Raw genomic sequence first — 22500 nt, forward strand, 5'->3', positions numbered from 1 at the left:
CTGTTAAGGAGATCCATTCATAATGCAGTGTTTTGTTTTAATTTTAACTAGGACTAAAACCTACACAGGCAATACATTGTATTTTTGGCACATGAAACAAAAATGCATTTTTACAGATAACACAGCATGTGTGTTTATAAATTTGAAGGCACACCACGGTTTTGTTCAATGGTGTATTCTGAAATGAAGCTGCCTGAAACAAGAATATCTGCAGAATCCTGGAGCAGAATTACAAACTTCTTTCATACACACCGTATAACTTACAGATGCACAATTTTATGAGACCTGAAGGTTCCTATTATGTTGCAGAAATTGTAGCAGTCTTTAAAACATAAACCTGAACATTTCTCACTGCGACAAATGATCCTCTACATGTAGTAACTTCTTAAACCAGTACATTAAGTGCTATTAAAACTGAAAGCCTGCAAGGCTACTTTCAATTCAGACTGCAACAAGCAGATATGGGAATGTTGTCCATCATAATGAATGCTTTGGTTACTGATCACACAATATGTTTGTAGCTGTAAACTTCATAAATGCATTTATTTTATTTTTTTTATAAGAAATTAAGTAAAACTGAAACAAATTCAACAATTTTGGCCTGGATAATTTTAAGCAAAGAAAACAAAAAAGAACCAGTAGATGCAAGGTACCCTAAGGTCAAAAATATGCTAGAGTCTAAGCCAAAAGATCAAGCTCTACATACAAACCAAACTCCTGGTCAAAAAACAGGAAGTCCTGACCTGTGAAAAGGAGTTTTTGGTGACTTTCTCCACTTGCCCTCTCGAATTTCTGGAAGGAGAACTAGAGGACAGAATGAAGGCAAAACTGATGGCCACTATGAACAACGCTGCAGATCCTCTCACCAACACACTACCATCGAGAACTTTATGCCAAGAAATTATTCAGCACAACTGTGTCGAGACAGCGATCTGATATCCTTGAGAAATTACTTACTTCTGCTCATCGATGTACCAGGACAGACTGAACAGTTTTGTGATCTTGCCCATCAAGTAGGAGCTTGGGCATCAAGTCAGATTTATGGATGGCTTTGTGACTGCATCAGTTCAGAAGAGAGTTCTGTAGTAATTATTGTAGTAACACAGGACCTGTTATTCACTAAAGCACTTTGAATAGTGAGAAAAGTGCTATGCAAATGTAAAGAAATGATTATTATTATGATTATTATTATTTGTTTTATATAATGTTAAAAGAATATTTTGTTGCACTTGGCTTGCAGTGTTACAAAATATGCACCGATACTCTGATGCCTTGAAATGTAAAAAAAATATACGCTGGTAATATTTTGCATATGAGGTTAAATAATACATGTTGATAATGTACTGTTAGTAATGGTGTTGCTTAAATGGCCAATATGCTGCGAGGCTGAAGGGGGGCCCATTAGTACATTTCTGTATCAGCCTCAGCGTCTATCATGGTGACCCCAACTGGGGCGCCTTCATACCTGAACCAATATGTCTTTATAATGCCTCGCCATAACTGTGACTGCTCTCTCATCTCTGGACAGGTCAGATGTTTTCTTCTGTTTTTGTAATCATTTGTGTGTATTTTAGGGATGTTTGTTTCTTGCTTGTTAGAATATTTCTTGGGTTTCTGTAAAAAGCTAACTTTCCCTCTTGAGACAATTAAAGTACGATCTGTCTAATTATCTACAGGGTGGCATTTTAGTGTTACCTGCTTGTGTACTTATTACTAAATAAAGGCACAGAAAAGTACAAATATAACATGTTTTAAAGCAAAAAATGAAATCTCATGCTTCTAACACACAAACTTCTTAATTCAGAGAAAATTTAGCAAAAGCAGTTTGTAATTTCTGGATTGACAGCAAAAAAAAAACTAGGAAGTAATAACTTACTTATTGAACATAAAAGTTATCCGTAGGGGGCTTCCAATTCTCAGCTTGAGATCGCTGGTCTATATGATGCTGAAGCAATGCCATTCAGTGAGTGCAATGCTTACTGACATTTTGTTTACACAATTCTAATTGTTGTAATATTTAAGTGCATATACTTAAGCCGTTTGCAGCAGTTCTTTCTTGCTTTTTTCTCTTCCGAAAAGGAAGACAAGTCTGTCAAGTCAAACACTGTCTCACACCTGATCTTGTTAGAGTCACTGCGTAACCTGACATGTATGGTTTGGAGACTTGGAAAGAAGCTAAATTACCCGGGGAAAAACCCTACAGACACGGAGTTAGAGTAAAAGCTATGCATAAACAGTGACTGACCTTGGAATTGAACCCAGGATTCACCAGCTCCCAGAGCTGAAGGACATCTACAGTACATGCTGCTCAAGGAAAGCAACAAACATCTGAGCGGACTCTACACATCCATGCCCTCTATTTGTTTGAACGTCTTCTGTCTGGCAGATGTTGCAAGACCTTCTATGCCTGCACTTTGAGCCACATTTACTCCATCTCAACCCTTCAAGTGCTCCCCATAATCTGCCTTAATGCCATCTGTACTTGCCTGGCACAACTGAACTGACTTCATTTTCATGCATACTTGTACTTTGCATTCTTCATACTGTCATGTCATTTTCTTCTAACCCACTTAATCCAAACCAGGATAATGGGGGGCTGAAACCAATCCCAGCCAGCGTATGCTGCAAGGCAGGAACAAACCCTGGACAGGCTGCCAGTCCGTTGCAGTCTTCATATTGTCATGTATTATTTACATTGCACATAGTGTCTATATTACTGTTATTTAATGTTTGATGTTTTTCCATACTTTTTTGGTTTGGTTGCTGCCTTGCACAACTGTGACAATGAAATTACAACAATATGGTATTGTTATTTTTCCATATTGTTGTCATTTCAATATTGCACTACTTTTTTGTTTGTTATTCTAATTTTACCTTAGTACAAAAGTGTCAAATATTATTTTGTTGCAAATGTGCAATGGCAATAAATACATTGCATTTATCCATACCATTCTATACACAGGGCACTTGAATTTCAACTTTTATAACAATATTTATTTAAAAAAAAAAAAAAGTGTCCAGGTGGTAATCTTATTTCTAAACAAGCATCATTAATCTAGTGTCAAAGATTATACTAAAATTAATGTGCTGTATGACAATAAATAAATTATTAAAATAAAGATATTCTATTTATCCATATCATATCTTGAATTAAAACTTTTATAGGAACATTCAGAAAAAAAAACAAAACATCACCAGCTGGTAATTTTGTTTGTAAGCAAGCTTCATTTTAAGTCTAGTGTCAAAGGCGATACTAAAATCAATGTGCTGTATAATTACAGTAACATTCAAGTTTTGGAAATATTCACATAGTATAAATATATCTAGAAAACAATCACACATTTCAGCCTTATTAACAGCGTTTAAGGCTCTGCTCTGCACATCCCCATGCTGCACATATTAAACATAAAGTATCACTTTTTCCAAAGAAAATTAAGCCTGTGCCAAGTTATGCCAGAGCTTGTAGTTAAGTGTAAATCACAAAACTACAAATACTTCACACCCTTATGTTTTCTCCAAGCAGCCCAAACTTTACACTTCTAATCCTGCACATTATGAAGAGCAGAATGACTGAAACAGTTCTTGAAGATTGCTGTTAGCAAAGCCCATGACAGACATCTTTGCTTTCTTTTCAGCTTTAACAAATTAAAATTCAGTTGTTTTTTTTTTGCGTTACCAGTTGAATCCACCTGGACACCAGCAATCCCACAGCCCATTATTGTTCTACCATTACAGGGAAAGGCAGGGCGGTATAAAATGAAAGACTAGGAGATGACACAAAATTAAGATCGTTAAAACAAGCCAAGAGCAAAAGTCAGAAAGACAAAGTGAAACCGATGTGCCTACAAAACACTAATCAGACAATCAAAGTCTCAAGATTTGTTGCCCTAAATTCTGCTATAAACGCCAATAACACACCACAAATTATCGATTAGAATTGTCCACTATTTTGGATGGTAAGTTAAAAAATGTGTCAGTTAGGGTTGCATAATTAATTGTATATTAATTGCGATTGCAGCTACCATGATATACTAATCACAAAAAGTGACAATCCCTGCATTTAATTTAGTAATGCCACTTTGTTAGGAAGGTATCCCAGTTACAGAATGCTGCAGACGTCCAATGAGTATTATAATCGAGCGCAGACACACTCACTTAGTGTGAGGGCACAGGCAAATGGGAAGCACTGACATCATATAAATAAAACAGGCAACCATGCTGAATGCATTTTTAGGAGTCTGAGCCCTAATAATATCTTTGAAAAAGTGTATGCTTCTTTGTTGTATTTGCTGCAGCTTCCATAAAAATAGAGAATTAATGTTGACCTGACACTTTTTATAATTTTTAATGAAAAATGAAGACAATTGCCCATAATTTGGAATTATTTTGTTGTCAATAGCAATGATGTTGATTAAAAACAAACTTTTATGCAACCGTCTAAATTTCAACCACATTCTTCATTATGGAGAGCGCATGTGATTGTCTGCGTTAGCTCCACATCATTTGGCAGCTTGAAACTGAAACCACAAATAGTCATAACCGAGGATGAGCCAAGAAAACGAGGACACAAAACTCAAGGTCTGGTTTGAAGTGATTTAGTGGTTTTATTACAACAATCTGTCACAAGTTTAACACCTCAGAGAGCAAATAATGCAGTGTAAAATCAATTAAATAAATAAATAATCCATAAAATCAAAGTGAAAAGTGGGGGTTAAAAATCCAAAAAATAATCAATAAATATTCTTTAAAAATGAGGTTAAAATTCCAGTGGCAGGTATTAAAACCAGGAGTTCCAGATCATCATTCTAAACCTTGCTGTATCCTCCACTTATCCCACCAACGCCATGCAGTGAGAGCAGTCTCCTGTCAACAGGTGCAGCCAACTTTTAATCCTGGCTCGGGTTCCCATCGCCAATCCTTTGACGTTCATGTGGCGCCACATCGAGCCACACACAAACGTTCCCCACTGCCAGTCCTTCATCTGCGGGAGACTCCACACAATGGGCTGCTTCTATGCCCACGAGTCACTCAATAGGAGTGCCTTCTTCAACCCTGTCAACTGCTGGTCACATGCTCCTCTTTCTGGGGCTCACTCCTGACCACCTGACCCTATTCCTTACAGCATGGGCTCTCCCAATCCTGCCTCTCACTCTCTCTTTCTTTAACTTTCGTTCTCCTTTTGTCTACTTTAAAAATGTGGCCAGGGTCAGGTGCCACAGTCACCAACTCTGTGGCACAACTTAAGTACCTGACTGACCCATCCACGTCTGCATGTGAATGCGCAATCTACCAAGCCCCTCAATCAACCTCGGAGCAGTGCATGCACATTTTCACATGCTCCAGCGCCTGCCTTGAGAAACTTGCTCACTCCAAGTTAATTTATTTAATGTAACCCGTGAACCTCTCTTATCACAGTGCATGAAAGAGGAACTAGTCCCAGTAACGTTAGGTTAGTGGCACAGATAACCACTAGATGTTTATGCTGTATCTCAGGTCCATATCCAGCAGGCAATCAAAAGCAGATAAAAGAAGCCATCAAGTTTCATTTACCAGAAGACAAGGCTCTGAGTAAAACTGTGCAGCAAAGGTTTTAAAGACTGGTCAACAACCAGAGTAAGACATACGCCATCCAACCCTTGCAGTTGTTTTTCAAAAGTTGTGCTGTCTTTAGATTATATAAAATTTAAAAGGATCTGAAACAAGTTTTACTTTATACAACACAACTGACCAGTGATTAAGTAGGACTATGGAAGCAAGTGCGAGTGTAACGTTTTATTTATACTGAAGAGCAGGTACCTGCAATGCTGAAATTTCAGCCATACTGTGTGTGCACAGAATACAGTATAGGCAGTTGGTAAGAAAAAGTACATACAGTAATCCCTCGCTATATCGCGCTTTGACTTTCGCGGTTTCACTCTATCACGGATTTTAAATGTAAGCACATCTAAATATATATCACAGATTTTTCGATGGTTCGCGGATTTCTGCAGACAGTGGGTCTTTTAATTTATGCTACACGCTTCCTCAGTTTGTTTGCCCTGTTGATTTCATACAAGGGACGCTATTGGTGGATGGCTTAGAAGCTACCCAATCAGAGCATGTATTACATATTAACTAAAACTCCTCAATGCTATAAGATATGCATCCCGCGCGGAGCTTGATTGTTTGCTTGTGTCTGCCTCTCTCTCACCCTCTCTGACATTCTCTGCGCCTGACGGAGGGGGTGTGAGCAGAGGTGCTGTTTGCTTAAAAGATACTGACGCTCCTCTAAAAAAAATGCTGCTTTATTGCGGTGCTCGGCATATTTAAAAGCACACGTATTGATTTTTTGATTGTTGCTTTAATCTCGCTCTCTCTCTCTGGCGTTCTCTGCCTGACGGAGGAGATGTGAGCAGAGGGCTGTTTGCTTAGAAGATACTAACGCTCCTCTAAAATGCGCGCAAACTTAAAAGCACAAGTATTGATTTTTGATTGTTTGCTTTTCTTTGCGAGCGCTCTCTCTCTCTCCCTCTGAAATTCTCTGCTCCTGAAGAGAAGAAGATCTATTTGCATTCTTTTAATTGTGAGAAAGAACTGTCATCTCTGTCTTGTCATGGAGGACAGTTTAAACTTTTGACTAAAGGGTGTTATTTCATGTCTAGAGGGCTCTAATAAATAATGTTAACAGTGTGGGAGAGTTTATAAGGGCTTAAAATATATAAAAATAACTACACAAACATATGGTTTCTACTTCGCGGATTTTCATCTATCGCGGGGGGTTCTGGAACGCAACCTCCGCGATTGAGGAGGGATTACTGTATTTCACTGTAGTGCCGTTAACCAAAATTAATAATCATAATTGACATATTTCACTGTAGTGCTGTTAAACAAAATTAATAATCATAATTAGAATATCAATAGAAATAATCATCAGTTATTAATTATTTGTTAATCATACACCCTAAATGCCAGCTTAAAGTTAGTTACACCAGTGTTTTTCTGGGACTCTACCCCCTAACAACGAATCATCAGGCCACTGCAATGGCTCTTCAATATGGTAGTGACCATTAAAACAAAATGATGTTGCCTTAAATTTCAAAACATAATGATAAACAAAAAACAACAAAAATCAAACAAAATTAGAACTAGAAAAAAAGGTATATTTGAATCCTCCAAGGTCCAAAACAAAAGTTTAAAATGATCAGACATCATAGAAAAATGCGTAACAGCTATCATAACAATTATAAATCAATTGTGTTTTTAAAATAATCAGCAAGTCACTTACAAAGGTAAGTACACTGAATATGAGTATCATTTTGGATTTGGTTCTGTTTTTGGCATGAACATGCCAACCTGTAGTCAACATGGAGTCAACATCCCCTAGCCTTTTAATTTCATCAAAACTATGCAAAACAATCCACCTCCTATTTCAAGATGTACTTCAAAAATTGCCTGACACAAAGGGGCACTAACGAGTCATGTTGAGCCACTATATATTCTGACTGTATGACTTGGAAAGAATGATGGGGTCAGCAACACGGTCACAGAACGAATCTCAGTTGGGAGTGTTCAAGGATGGAAACCATTTGGTGTTGCACTGTTAGAAAGATATTAATACTAAATAAGTGTCAAAAACTGTAAATTGAATTAACACACATTAAGATTTCCAACGAAACAAAATCTCTTTGATTATATTTCCTGGCGTATCATAACACAACATTATCACAATTAGATGCAGTACTGCAGCTTCTTTAATATACAACAGCATACTATAATAACGTGATTTATGTGCCACATGTGCAAGTACTCCCTGACTTAAAACTCTTTTTTGTTTTTTAAATCAGAGTTTTACTACATTGTATTATTGAAGAATAGATTTTCCAAATAATTGCATGTAAATGTTTGGAAGAAGTTCTATCCTCAGAGAACTTGACATTTTTGATGGTGAAAAATGGAACAACCAATCTAACAATAAAATGACATTACAGTTTGTGGGGTAAATAATGTAGATAAAGAAATTAAGCTTTAGCTAAGTATTTAGCTAATTTGACAACTTTTAACACTAGAATTACCAGAGCCTACGAAAAAACTCGTAGATCCTGCCCACCTTAAATCCATTCCCACTTCTCCGTCAGCGTCTTTTGTCCTGTAAATGTGCCGATAAAGACAATCAGCAAGCAGCCTAGTATCCCATCCCCCCACCACCGCAGAACGTGCACAAAGTTCTCCCAGTTCATGACTTGATTGACTATCTGGGAGTGAAGTGCTGGAGTTTTAGAGTGGAAATAATAGATCGTTATTTGGAACACATGCATTTCATGTGTGTTCCCTTTCTACAATAATCTGTGTAAACACATTGTTAAATCAGAAACATTTTTCATATTTTGGTAGTATATGACAAAATGTTGGCATAAACTATGTAATGTGTGAAGCCTGAAGTCAAAAGATCAAATAAATACTTTCACAAAAGGTTCAAGGACAATACAACAGCTTCCGTGGCATAGTGGTAAGATTTGTTGACTTGTAATCAAGAGTCCCTGGACTGATCTCGACTGCCTCCTATATTTGCCATTTTCAGTAGTGAGCTGCTCTTATTGTTAATATTATACAGTACAAACATACATTTGGTTTGCATCTGTAACAGGTGGTGTACATTTATAGGACTTGTAAAAGTTACTGTTTTTTATTCACTTTTATTCTCTCGGCCACGATCACGATACATACTACTGCCCTAGGGATCTGACGCTGTTAAGTTTTTATTTGAAACTGGAAATAACTGTAGATGTTAGTGGTGTTTTGAGGCAATGAAACTGGACAGTCTCTGATCTGGAGGGATAAAAGCTGGCACACAAACGCTGGTGAATCTGCCTTCTTCGTATCTCACCGTCACTTTATTTTTTTTATTCAGTTTTATTGAGTCTTCCTGCTCACGCTAAATTAGTGTCAAACCCCCAAAAAAAAGAGACATAGGTATATATGATATTTGGAATTATTCATTTCATGACCTGTATAGTACATTTCGGAAAACATTGTGGCACGGATGCAACATTCATATTATTCATATTCATTTGCATAACGGTTGTAATCAGTGACCGCGTTTTTTTTTTTTCTCCACAATCTTGCCAGTCTCCATGTTGCTGTATGGTGCTGTTTCTTTTGTACTCCAGGACATGCAGAGGAAAGAATAGTACAGAGAGGTCAGTTCAGCGCTATATGCAATCATCAAATTCAAATGTTAACAGTTCACACACACATGCAAGGACCGTCCTTCCTACATTCACGACATGTGTACCTGTTGCAATGTGCACACTTCTGTCACTTCTCTACGAGTTTTTTCGTAGGCTCTGGTAATTCTAGTTTTAATAGCATTGTAACTTTTACACCAAGCCACTGGATTTAAAATAGAAAGATGCTACCATGACCCTCACTATCATCTGTGCCCATGTTCTAAGAAATATACGTGAAAATTCTACAATACAACTTAGTGAGGCAGTGAAATGAAGACAGTTGTTCTGTCCTTTTCAAAAAAGGAACCCCACTTACAAAGTAACATTGAGTTATAAGTATTTACAGTATATACAAGTCAGGTAAAATTACTGAACAACTTCTGTGTACCACTAATGTATATAAATAATCAATCAGCCATGCCACATGCTCTTCAGAACAGGTCATCTATTTGAAGCTAAGTGTGTTCAGCCCCAGCCAGTACTTGAATGTGAGACCATTTGGGCTGCAATGATTAGTTGATGTAATTGACGATGTCAACTACAAAAAATCATTGACGTGGATGTTTTTATTGTCGACGCGTCATAAACATAACCTTCAATAGAGGCTCCAGTCAAAAAGAACCACATTGGTTTTTGTAACTGCAATGCATTATATGAACGTCTGGGGACAGTATCGTTTGTTATTGTTTGTCAAGACTGCACACAGTTCTACCAATGAAGAACAATATCTGATGAGAAGAAGAATGTGGAGGAAAATAAATGTGGTTGCAATGGACAGTCGGATAGAGGAAGGGGAAGGAGATGGAAAAAAATTGAGACAGAACTTTCTAAAGTGAGGGAGTACTTCACCAAAAAAGAAAAAAAAGTTGAATGCAGATTATGCAAAGCGGAGCTTTCTTTTCATGGCAGCACCACCGTGATGCATGAGCATTCGAAATGCAAGCATCCTGAAGCTGTGATGCCGCCGTCCATTGCGAATTTATGCTGGTGCTGTTAGTTAGTTAGCTAGAGTCAGATCAGGAGGGGAGGGAGAGCATGAACGAGACTGAGAAAATAAAAGTGAAAAAAGCTAACTTTTACAAGTAACACATTTACACACAATCTTTTCGTTTTCAAATAATATTGCATTAGTACAATGTTTTCTGATTGGTACTATTCAGGTCATACAACGGTTTCTTTAGAATGTCACATATTTGTCTCTCTTTTTTTTTCCTCCTGGTGCTGCATGCTGACAACAGAAGGCATGAGCTTATTTAGTGCTAGCAGGAGCACGCAGGTGGCCGGTTGCTTGTGCTGTAACAAGCTTGACCTGGCGGTGCTCAAAGCACATGTACTGTGCAAGGCATGTACGAGGTCCACTGAGAAAAGAAGAGTGTTCATGGCTCACCTTGCAGAGGAACATTCTTTCCTCTACATGTCCTGGAGTCCTGTGCAGACTGGGCAAGATCGGGGGGGAACACGGTCACTAATTACAACCGCAAGAAGGTACGCGAATGAATATGAATAATGTTGCATCCGTGCCACAATGTTTTCCGAAATGTACTTTACGGTCATAAAATTAATAACTTAAGATATCATATATACCTATGTCTCTGTTTTTTTTGTCAGTGTGGCTTTGACATCATGGACCATAAGGCGCATACTAATTCAGCGTAAGCAGGAACACTCAATAAAATTGAATAAAAAAAAATCAAGTGAGATACGAATAAAGCAGATTCACCAGCATTTGTGTGTTAACTTTTATCAGGGAAAATCTTTAACATCTGTGAGACTCCATACTTGATATTCTACATTATCTAAAATCTCCAGGCACATAGCCAATGGAACCTCTTTGTACCGTAAAAATTAAACAGTAAAGGAAGATAAAGGTTTTTAATCAAACAATTATGATGTTTGAGTTGGACAGAAAGGTGTGGCAGAGACTGTGACATTCCACATCACGGGCCACGTTAGGAACAGCCAGTGCAGTTTTTCTGATGGTTTGCTACTCAGATCTGTGAGCACAGGTGTAGCCATTGATGGCCATTTAGTGATGGACGCTTTCCTGTTTTCTTTCAAACTACATGATTAAGTGAAGCGATTCATGTGATGCATTTGATCCAATAACAGAAAATCAAAACCTTTGTTCCCTTGAACAAACTGCAAATTAATTATTATTTAGTCAATTATTTAATATTTTTTAATTTATATTTTAAACATACTGGTAATTCATATTGCATTTTAACTTCAGAAAGCATGAAGCATAATTAGATAGTGAAAATGCATCATTAACAAAGTATATCAAAATCAAAGTTTGAGAATCATAAGTGAACAAGATTAGTGCAACTCTATTTTGGATAATGATTCAGTTCATGAATCAAACGAACAAGAACTGTGTGACTCATTCTCAAATGAACTGACAAATGCACAGTGCATTTTTGAAAGTAAAATTAAAATGAAAAATGAAACAATAACAACAAGGAATCACATGGATTTCTGGTCCTCCCAACATCAAGATTCCAGCCCCAGTAGTCTGACAGTACCAGCAGTTTGCAGTGCTGCATTGTATTTCGTGTGCAGTGGATGACGCAGCTATCATTATTCTTCTTCCGACAACATATTCGGCTTCTGTAATTTGCTTCATACTCAACAGATGTCACTGCTCGTTTTCTTTCTGAAAGGTCACCCTCTTGATCTTTTCCCTATGCAGTTTGCCGTAAGAAAGACACAAACTTTGATAACTTTGCTAAGGTTTCCACTAGGCACAATTTTTGCCTTGCCAGCACATACTGTATTACATCATAAGCTTTTGATTAAGACTAAGATCAAGGTACAGTACTAGCTCCAGTGGTTCACAAGAGATCACATGACAGTGGCACAAAACGTTTAGCATTTTCTATATGCAGTATACAGATAAAAAATAATTTCTCCATTGTGTTCTGCATCTGCCTGTGGGTTTGGTCCCTGTGGCCTTTGCCTATTATACATTTAAGTGGGTATAACCCTCACTACGTGCACAAAACTCCTTAACTTACTCTGCTCATGGCATAAAATAATAACGATTAGCTGCTTTTGTAACAACAAATGAATTTTTAAATCAGTGAATGCATTTTTTAAAGAGGCCTGAAGTTATCATAAACTCATTAAAAACTCGTTAACGGCTAATTGGTAGAAAGTGGGTATATAATTAGGCCTGCTGCTTCATAGCTCGAGGAGGCTTGATTTAAATCTCAATCTGGTTTCTTGCCTGTGTGGAGGTGACATTTTCTCTCCACGCTTGGGCATCTGTTTAGGTGCTGCAGTGTTTGTCTTATATCCTAAAGATGAACATGTCAATTGTGAACTCTTAACTGCCCTGGTGTGACTGAGAATGCTCTGCAAAGGACTTCCATCCTGTCCAAGGTACGTTTCCTGCCATTTACCCAGTACTGTCCGAATAGGCTTTGGACCCCCATGACTCTAAAACTAGAGTAATCAGATTCAGTAAATTGATGGATGGGTGGATTGACAAGTAACACTGTCAATGGGAGCTAGCTCCAGAAGGCAAAAACCTTGAATAAGTAGGGATGAAGTATCTAATTATTTTATTACCAGCAGGCAGGGAGGCCTAAGTTTACCCAAAGATGTCTTTTGTAAATGACCTTTCCCCCTCACCTGGGCCTTTATCTTTTCTTTAAACTGCCTCCTGTCATTGCTCTCAATTCCCTTCCAGGTGCTTCTTTTATGGAGGTGGGTGTCAGCGCCAGCAAATAATGAGCCCATAATTATCAGTGTGCCTGCTGCAAATCAAGCTTAAAATAAACAGTGAGAGTCTGGGGCAGCCACATGGCAGCCTATGTAAAGGCGCCTGGGGCAAAAGAAATCAAGACAAGGTGTAATTAGGTAAAGACAAAGCAGCAGAGCCAGTGAATAGGAAAAGTCAGAGACTGTTCTGGGGGGCAACTTAACGAGACAGTAAAGGAGCCCTGGAGCTAAAGACAGAAAGGTTTAGGTGCACTACTGCCATTTTTTTCACCAGCATTTACATTTGTCAGATATGGTGATTGCTTTTTTTTTTTTTTTAAACAAATAGACATACTAAATTTACATTTTACCAAGTATTCACTCAGAAAAAGTAGACAATCCCTAATATGTTATCTGCCTTATTTCAAAGGTAAATGTAGAAAGTGATCCAGCAACTTACCTCCAGAAGCTCAGAGACAACAGGGAGCACCTCAGGATTGCAGATGTCAATTGAGTCGTCACGGTAGGTTTTCTTCTTGTAACGAATGTTCCCTAGATGCAGAATCGCAGAGAGGAGGGAGAAAATCCTACAAGATAAAGAAAAAAAAGTGCATTTTTGTGAAATGCTTAAATGAAATTAATAGTAATGGCCTAGGAAAAAATTACAGAAAAGTAGGAAATAAAAAATTACATTTTTGTTGTTAAACTCACTACAAAGGTCAAATTTCCAAATTTTTAACTGATCACCTCAAAACATTACTGTGATGAACTGACAAACATTGATTAAAGCAAACTTTCCAGCCTGCTAACTTTTCTTCCACCTTTATCTCTCAAACATCCAAATTTTTCTTTAATATTCACTGCAACATACAGCGTCTCCCAAATCCCCAAAAGCGGTAACATATTCAAGGTGCAAAGAAGTGCATGGGTCAGAATTTCAACCATCAACTTAATTACAGCACCTATAAGAAGCATTGGGAGTGTTCACATTTCATTATTTTACAAATGTGAATCACAGTAATTTATTTTGGCTTTCTTGACACTGACCAAGAGAGAAGTGCTCTTTAATTTTTAACTCTTTGAGGGCTGAAAGTATTTTTTCCAAAAAACTAAGTTTTTTGAAAAGCACACAATGCACTAGTTTCACACATAAATCAACATAAAACGTCTGTTGCTATGTGCTGTGGCTGCTGTTGGCGCCTGTTCTGCATCTCTTGCAGCAGTGGAAGCACAGGGGCGGCTTAATGGCCAGTAGGAATGGCGTGCCGGCTACCTCTCTGTCTTCACACAACAGATTGGCAACGGTGGTAGTCGCAGTGTGATGCAATCTGGTTTGTACCTCTCGTCATCACAAGTGGTGGTCCTCCTAGGCGAACACTGCTGGGGACCAATAAGCTGATGCTGGTACCTCACTTTCATTTTAGATATATATCTCCAGATGACTTGCTTTAAACTAAGACCCCGAAAAGTCAGAGTGTGCTTCAGCGATAATACATAAAACGTCCATGGAGTATTTTGCTTTGCACATATGCTTTAGTATCACTAGATGTTTGCTCTTCTCTTCTCAAGCACGAGCAGGGAATCAAGGTCAAATCAACAAAGCTACATAACTTTCCTTCAAGCAAAGAGAGTCAAACTAAAAAGTAAGGATGAGTTTTGTCGCAATTTACAGCTGCTTACCATCCTCTACCCCTGAATTTCGACAAAAGTCGACATCAGCCCTATAAGAGTTAAAAGTGAAAACAGATCTCTGCAGTGTGGCCTAAATTAAATATAAAACACAAAATAATTGATTGCATAAGTATTCAAGTCAGTGTTTAGTGGATGCACCTTTGGCAGCCATGAGAGCCTTCAGTCTGTGTGTACAGGTCTCTCTCTCAGTCAGCTTTGCACATCTGGACACTGAAGGTTTTTCCCAAGTCTTTTGGTAAAACTACTCAGTCAGGTTACATAGGGATTAGGAATGGACAGCCTTTTTCAAGTCCAGCCACAAATTCTCAAACTGAGATATGAACTCAGACTTGGCCACTCCAGCACATTCACTGTGTTGCTTAAATTAAATACACTGTGACTCAATGTTGTATAATAAAAAATGTGAAAACTTCTGATAGTCACTGTACTTAGCCCCTCTTCTGTGGTGTCCATTCAATGGTCAAACAGCGTTGCAAGCAAAACTTAGCAGCAGACTGTTTCTCGGATCAGAAAAGAAAAGGTTGTATATGAGCAAGAGTAAACTCTAACTTACTGTTTGCGAGTCTGAGGCAGGAATCCAACCATCTCCATAGCCAACTGTAGGCGTTCAAAGTCATGCTTTAGATCCTCTCCCTCTACAGTAAAACAGTCCTGGCAGTTTAAAGGAGAAAAGAATATGGGAAATTAGGAAAAGTTTATTTATCATTTATTCTGTTTAACCTTTTCAATGGACAGATTTCAATTAAATGGCCAAAGCACGAAAATCTTGTCAAGACAAACAAGAGTGAAATTTATTCTGGGAAAGCTGATAAGCAAAGAAGAACCGTAAAACTTTACGTGTAACCAATCTGTTTGCAGCTTAGTGCAGCTTTTGATTACCATGAGAAATGACCTTGAGCTTATGTGATAACTTTCCTGTGTTTTCAGAAACTGCAAAAAGGTTAGCTGCTTTGCTAGTGGACAGTAAGCCAGGAAGGTGCTCACTTTGAGTGTGATGGGGGTTGCCTTTACTGAAATATCTTCAAAAAAAGTCTCAGTACAGTTGGTTGTTTGCTTACAGGTGGAGTGTTTGCTTGCTGCCCTTCTGACACTGACAGGAGCTACAGTCATTTAAATGGAGTTTGCTATCTGCGTAGCTGTTGGACAGTTTCCAAGGATCTCCATCTCCTGTTTGAAACCTTTCTTTTGATTTATCGATTGAGGATATATAATAAATAACTAAGGAATTGGGCCACCTGGCATAAAATTAAGACGGCATGAACCCAACCCAGGTTGTATCATTTTTTATATTGCTTAAATTTACAAATAAACATAATTTTTAAGTAAAAGCTTAAACTCAATGGTTCTGTCTGATTATTGATTACAAGTATTGCCAAGGGCGGGACTGATCATTCTCTGTCTAACTGTGGTCCCTTAAGGGAACAAAGGATGCTTTGTGAAGTCCTCTATTAATGGCAAATTAAGCTGATGTAAAGGAGTGAAAATAACACAGCCCCAGTCAGCAAGCAGCCCTCCATTAGAGGTCCCTTGGGGTGAATATGCAAGGTACAATAAGGATAGTGAGACAGGCAAGAGGTTATAGATAATGTTTATAGCTCAGGGGTGGGCAGTGTCGGTCCTGGAGGGCCGCAGTGGCTGCAGGTTTTCGTTCCAACCCAATTGTTTAATTAGACACCAATCCTTGCCAATCTCGGACCTTAATTAATTTTATGGCTTGTTAGTCTGAAATGTTAGGTTCTTATATCGTAGATTATTTCCTTTACAAGGATATCATCCAAATCATTTGAAGCCTAAAACGGACAATTTTCAGTCAGTCAAATTTTTCTATTAAGTGTTGTATTAAACCAAATAGTGCTTGATGATTCCACACAGGTGTAAATGGAAACAAGTTAGATGGAGAACTACTGGCTCCTTTGTCATTTGCATCTTATTTCTAATAAGGAGCCATTAAAAATACTGAATGCAGCTGTTTAAAACTTAAATAAGCAATTAAGGGTTGTCACACACGTGCGATTGGGAGGCAGCTAGAGGGCCTGAATAATAGTAGTACCACACCAGACCAGGGGGTGGCAAGCTGCCCTAATTTTCTCTCTCAATCCTCTGCAGACCATCCACAAGAAATCCCACTAGGTCGCAGAGCTATTGTTGACGTCACTTCCACCGACTCCCCCCAAGCAGAAAAAAGGAGACATCATTACTTCTGATTCTAGTCCAGATGATGTTACTTCGTGTCCCAGCCTTTAAAGCTGCCATATTCTCATACTCAAATCAGTTCTGTTTTGGACTCAAACCTGTGAGCATCACATTAAAATTACCCATTTGCAGCCAGGGCACAATATACGGGTGGCTGCCCCAAACCTTTTCAATATCTTTGGACTGTGTTTGTGACAATGTGGAGAACCTTAAAAGCGAGACCACTAAAATAAAACAGAAAAATGTCACTTAAACAATAAGTGCTTCATCAGCAATAATTGACTTCTCATTAAGAAATTGGGTAGGAACAAAAATCTGCAGCCCCTGTGGCTTTCCAGGACCGACATTACCCACCCCTGACATTGCTGGTTTTGACATTTCTTCTCATTTGCCATTAAGAAAATATCCTAAAATACTGTATATGGTAACATGATAAAACAGGCATCACCTTCATTTATGAACATTTTTAAAATACTGAAATGGAATTAGCATTTTTTAAATTTATTTGTGCATTGAGTTGTTCTGGATTGGTTCTTCTGGTTGTCTGGGCCTTAGTGTATCATTTTGTATTATCAGAGCTTTTTTGTGACTTTTCTTATGCAATACACTCAGTTAAGGAAACATTAAGTCAGTCAGTCAGTCAGTCATTCTCCCACCCGCTATATCCTAACTACAGGGTCACGGGGGTTTGCTGGAGCCAATCCCAGCCAGCATAGAGCACGAGGCAGGAACAAACGCACACACATACACACACTAGGGACAATTAAGGATCGCCAATGCACCTAACCTGCATGTCTTTGGACTGTGGGAGGAAACCAGAGCACCCAGAGGAAACTTATGCAGACACAGGGAGAACATGCAAACTCCACGCAGGGAGGACCCAGGAAGTGAACCCAGGTGTGTTAAGGAAACAGTTAAGTCTAATAATCATGTAGGCAGCACAAGGTCCTGAGACCTTAAATTATGCAAAGCCTAAAATGAAGTAACTGGTAGCAGCTTCCTTAGTGGCATTTTCCCATTGATAAATCCCTCACATTGACCTGAAGGTACTTTTACCCATTCTTCTTAGAGTCAACTTATTAATGGTTTTTGGGTATCATATGTGACTTGTTTGGTAGATCTGTTTCTTGGTTTAGGAGCACTGTCATAACACTAAAATCTACATTCAATTAAACTTTCTACTCGATAGACTTTTTTCCTGTAGAATCCAAAATGAATTGTTTCCTGTTGGACAGAAAGCTGTTCTTCTGTCAGCCCTAACCGCTACAAACCACTGGTTCTTTGCTAATGGGATGTGATTATTCTGGGGAATTGCAGGGTTATATTTTTGCCAGAAATACTTTTCTTATTTTGTGTTTTTTTTTTTTCAATAAAATGCTAAAACATTTCAATTGAGTCTCACATGCTCACAGAACATTCACAGAACATTCTACCAGTTGTCACCAGGAGAAAGTGTGTGGAAATCCGTCCATGGGTGGCACTGTTCTTTTCAAAAAGCATGATAATATGTCTCCTTTTTGGAAGCCAGCCCCACATATCACTCTTGTAAGGAGGATTCTATTTAATGGAATCATGAACTCCGGCTTTAGTCAGTGCAAGAGGGCCACCCGAGTTTTATTAGAAATATGCGCTTGGCAAGAGTACCAATAGAGCAAAACAGAGGATATCCAGAACTACTGTGCTTTACCACAGACTGATGAACGTTAAGTCTTTAGACATGATTTTGTAACCTTTTCCTCCATCAGGAGCATCAGCACCTCATCTTCTATGAGTTACAAAACAACAATTGATTTTTGACTTGAATGAGCTAATTTAGAGCTGAGGGAGGTGGGAGCCGATTCCAGTCCAATCAGATGCAACAGAGGAAAGAACCCAGGAAAAGTCGCAAGATTCATAAGGACTAAGCAGGCAAATTATAGTGACAAAATAATCCCTCATTCTGTTAACAAAGGTTTTTAATCAACTTCAAAGGCACAGGACCCAGAAATGCAATTCTTGTTGGAGGTCATTCACTTTCATGTTTAAGTCAACAACCTTCTAATCTGCATTGTTATTTATTCTGTCAGTAGCGTTTTGATGCCAGTTCAAGGCATGACTCCTCTGAATTACTTTTGTCAGTCTAAGAAATGCTGACTATGCTAATGCATTTGGACAGGACATTGCAAACACTGACATCCTGCCCCAGACCAAAATAACAATAAAAGCTGGAATGTCATAATGAAATTTAGTGTGGTGTCTTTGGTCTAGATGTCAGGGGGACACATTTCTCAGGTGACTGAGAACTGAGATGGTGCACATAACAGAAGGACTTATTAAAGACCACACCTTGACTGCTGAATCCCATTGGCCTCAGTGCGTGGCAGCATATGAGACCTGAGTAGGATCCTGGCTCTTGAACGTTGCATGGAACGGAGGTAAATGTGGCAGATGGTGCTGCCATTGCCTCAGTTGAGCAGGATAATGTATAGCCTCAACATGTACATGCAGGGTTAGGGCAAGGCAGCTGGGAATGCATAAAGCTGCAGAACTTTGGCATGGATGGAGAAGGAGCAGCTGGTTTAGCCATGAAGGAACCAAAAGTCCTTTTAAGAGCCAAGTACCTTTAACACTGTCAGAGTGCAAAATCCATTCCTCAGTCTCTCATTCGACTGGGCTGTTACAATATTAATGGAATGTATTAAGCAGTCTTAAAGACTCGGTCTTAATTCATAAGCGTACATTTAACATTTAAAAATAAAATATCAGAAAGGTAAAGAAACTGGTACTGTGTAACTTATACGAGGTTCTAAGCCATCAGTCTTCCTCGAACTTTCCTGGTGTTCTCGCTGAATATTCAGGACAGTGCCATTAATCCAGAGTTTAAAAAAAAAACCTGAAGCAGTGATGAGTCAATATCTGTTGTGTCCTTCTTGCAAACTTTCAATATAGTCAGACCCCCAAAATCAGATTTTTTGGTGTTTGGAGACAAAGCCCGGTTTCACTTCTTCAAGCCCGAAACCAAAAAAAAAAATCAACTGAGAGTTTGGCTCCCCAAGGGCTCCAAGGCCCATGGTGCTTATAAGGAGATATATAGACAGCCAAATGGCACTCAGTAGTCTGCTTGCCCAACATTTTCCAAAGAATCAAGATAGGCCGATCCTGATTATTCATTTCCAAGTCTTTCCTCCACCAAAACAAACACATCAGCTCACACTGCCAAGCTGACCAAAGCCACCATTCAGCAGTCTGCTGTTGAGTCAGTGCAGCCCACTCACTATTCCCCTGACTTGATACTCTGCGATTTTGGTTGTTTTGAAAAAAAATTCAAAGAACCGGTGTGTGGGAAAGCTTTCAGAACTCACAATGAGCTCATTAAAGCTGTGAGTGGGTAGTTCGGCAAATTGACTGAGGAGAATTTTGTGTCATGCTTTGACGAGTGGATTAAGAGCTTAAAAAATACATCAGTCTTGATGGTAACTATGTTGAAAAATAAAGGATAAATGTGCTTTCTTGTGGCTGGAAAAATGCTGTTTTTAGGACTTTGATTACCCCTCATATATTAATGGAATTACGCCATCATTTTTAAAGGTTGTCATGCATGTGTGCCAGAGATTTGCCTTCTGAGCTTACCTATGGCTCATTCAGTATAAAAGAGACATGTCACCAGAAGAACTTCATTTGGACCTGATCTCACTGGATGGAGAGTCCCTGGGAAAAGCACATGAGCGGTTTAAAAGGCAACTCGTCTATCACTGTAGTTCCACTGAGTGCATGTTTGGTTTTGAAGTTTTTCTTTTAGTTCAAATTAAACAGGGCTTTACCTGGTTTGTACCCCAACTATTTGTAGTTTCACCCTGCCTCATCCTTCACCCCACTACAATGTATAGTAAATAATAGTTACTAGTATGGGATGAAAAAATGAAAGTCAGAATTAACGCATGAATAGTTTTTTTGTTGCTTGCATAAAAAGCTTCCAATTTTTCTGTACTTTCCTGTTACAGAGATTTGGCGAGCTTGGTTTAAATCTAGCAGCATTAGGAAGCAACCATGGACTAAGCAGTTGTCCATTTGATGGCAAACCACTAAACTGACCCATACAGGGCCACTTTAAACTCACCACTTGATCAGGTGAAAACCAGAGGGTCCACCAAAAAAAAAAAACAAACATGCAGACATAGGGAGAATATGCAAGCTCCACTAAGGCTATGTTTGTACTTGGATTTGAACTAAATCCATGGACAGCCGAGGTGGAACTCACCACTGCACCTAAATTTGTATTAACTGAGGCTGAATCTTTTTTTGAATGCTGCTCCTCCTCGTGGTTTTCATTTTCACAATTCCTCATAGGAAAAAAAAAAAAAAAAAAAAGTTGCACTGATAAAAATGGTGCGTGTCAGAGGTATAATATCTGGGGTGTAGGAATACCAAATAAGATAGTAAAAAGTGAAGTGTGTGGGATAGAGAATGAGACCCTGTGGTATTGGGCCAAAAGTCAATTGGGAAGAAAAACATCAGCACTTTGTTGTAGCTGACACACAATTCAGTGTGTAGAAATAAAGTGTTCTACATACTTACTGGTAAAAATAATGCAATAATAGCTATATTTGCTTCATATGCTAACAATTTAGGCTTTAGATGAAACGAAGATGAGAAAAATGCATAAAATGTCACATTCAATGTGTGTGTATTTGGAAAAATATATAAAAAGACAATGTTTGTTTCCCACCTTGACTTTTCAAATAAGCCAAAGTAACAGGTCAAATTAAGTTAAGAGACCAGTAAAGAAAAAACAGTAACTGGCTGGAAAGTCTTTAAAGACAATAAAGGCATCAAGACCATATCTTAAGCTGTTAAGTCTTTCATGTAGCCATATTTATCTACATTTACTTGAAAGGTTTTGACTCCAGTCTTGTTTACATCAACACTGCATTGGTTCGAAATCAGGAGAATGAGGTGGCTACTCTCAAAGTGTGGTCCACAAGCACCAGTCGTCAGCAAGGTGACAATTAATGTATCAGAGAAAAGTGACTTTAAAATTGAGATGTTAGTCCATTATGTAAAGCCTTTCTGTCTTCTGTATATTTCATTACTACATATATGTGATTATATATAAATACAGATAAACATATATACATAAATAAACTGCTCAAAAAATTAAAGGAACACTTTGAAAACACATCAGATCTCAATGGGAAAAAAAATCCTGCTGGATATCTATACTGATATGGATTGGGTTATGTGTTAGGAACAAACGGATACCACATCATTTGATGGAAATGAAAATTATTAACCTACAGAGGGCTGAATTCAAAGAAACCCTGAAAATCAAAGGGAAAAAATGATGTGGCAGGCTAGTCCATTTTGACGAAATTTAATTGCAGCAACTCTAAATTGTACCCAGTAGTTTGCATGGCCCACACGTGCTTGTATGAATGCCTGACAACGTCGGGACATGGTCCTAATGAGATGATGGATGGTGTCCTGGAGGATCTCCTCCCAGATCTGGACCAGGGCATTGCTGAGCTCCTGGACAGTCTGAGGTGCAACCTGGTGGCGTTTGATGGACCAAAACAATGTCCCAGAGATGTTCTATTGGATTTAGATCAGGGAAGTGTGGGGGCCAGTCAATGGTATCAATTCCTTCTTCCTCCAGGAAACACTGCACCAGCATAGGGTCTGACAATGGGTCCAAGAATTTCATCCCGATACGTAATGGCAGTCAAGAAGC

General features: G+C 38.5%; 1 protein-coding gene across 7 annotated transcripts in view; it reads right to left on the bottom strand.

Moving 5' to 3' along the window:
• myo9aa (myosin IXAa) overlaps positions 1-22500 on the bottom strand; it is a 470016-nt gene that overhangs the window by 145045 nt on the left and 302471 nt on the right. For all 7 annotated transcript variants that reach the window (XM_039773456.1, XM_039773459.1, XM_039773460.1 and 4 more), the window contains 2 exons: positions 15154-15251; positions 13369-13495 (listed from right to left, as the gene is read on the bottom strand). In XM_039773456.1, coding sequence (XP_039629390.1) covers positions 13369-13495; positions 15154-15251 — 225 coding nt within the window. The remainder of the gene's footprint in view (positions 1-13368; positions 13496-15153; positions 15252-22500) is intronic.

Source organism: Polypterus senegalus, chromosome 12, assembly GCF_016835505.1.
Source record: "Polypterus senegalus isolate Bchr_013 chromosome 12, ASM1683550v1, whole genome shotgun sequence".
Taxonomy (NCBI): domain Eukaryota; kingdom Metazoa; phylum Chordata; class Cladistia; order Polypteriformes; family Polypteridae; genus Polypterus; species Polypterus senegalus.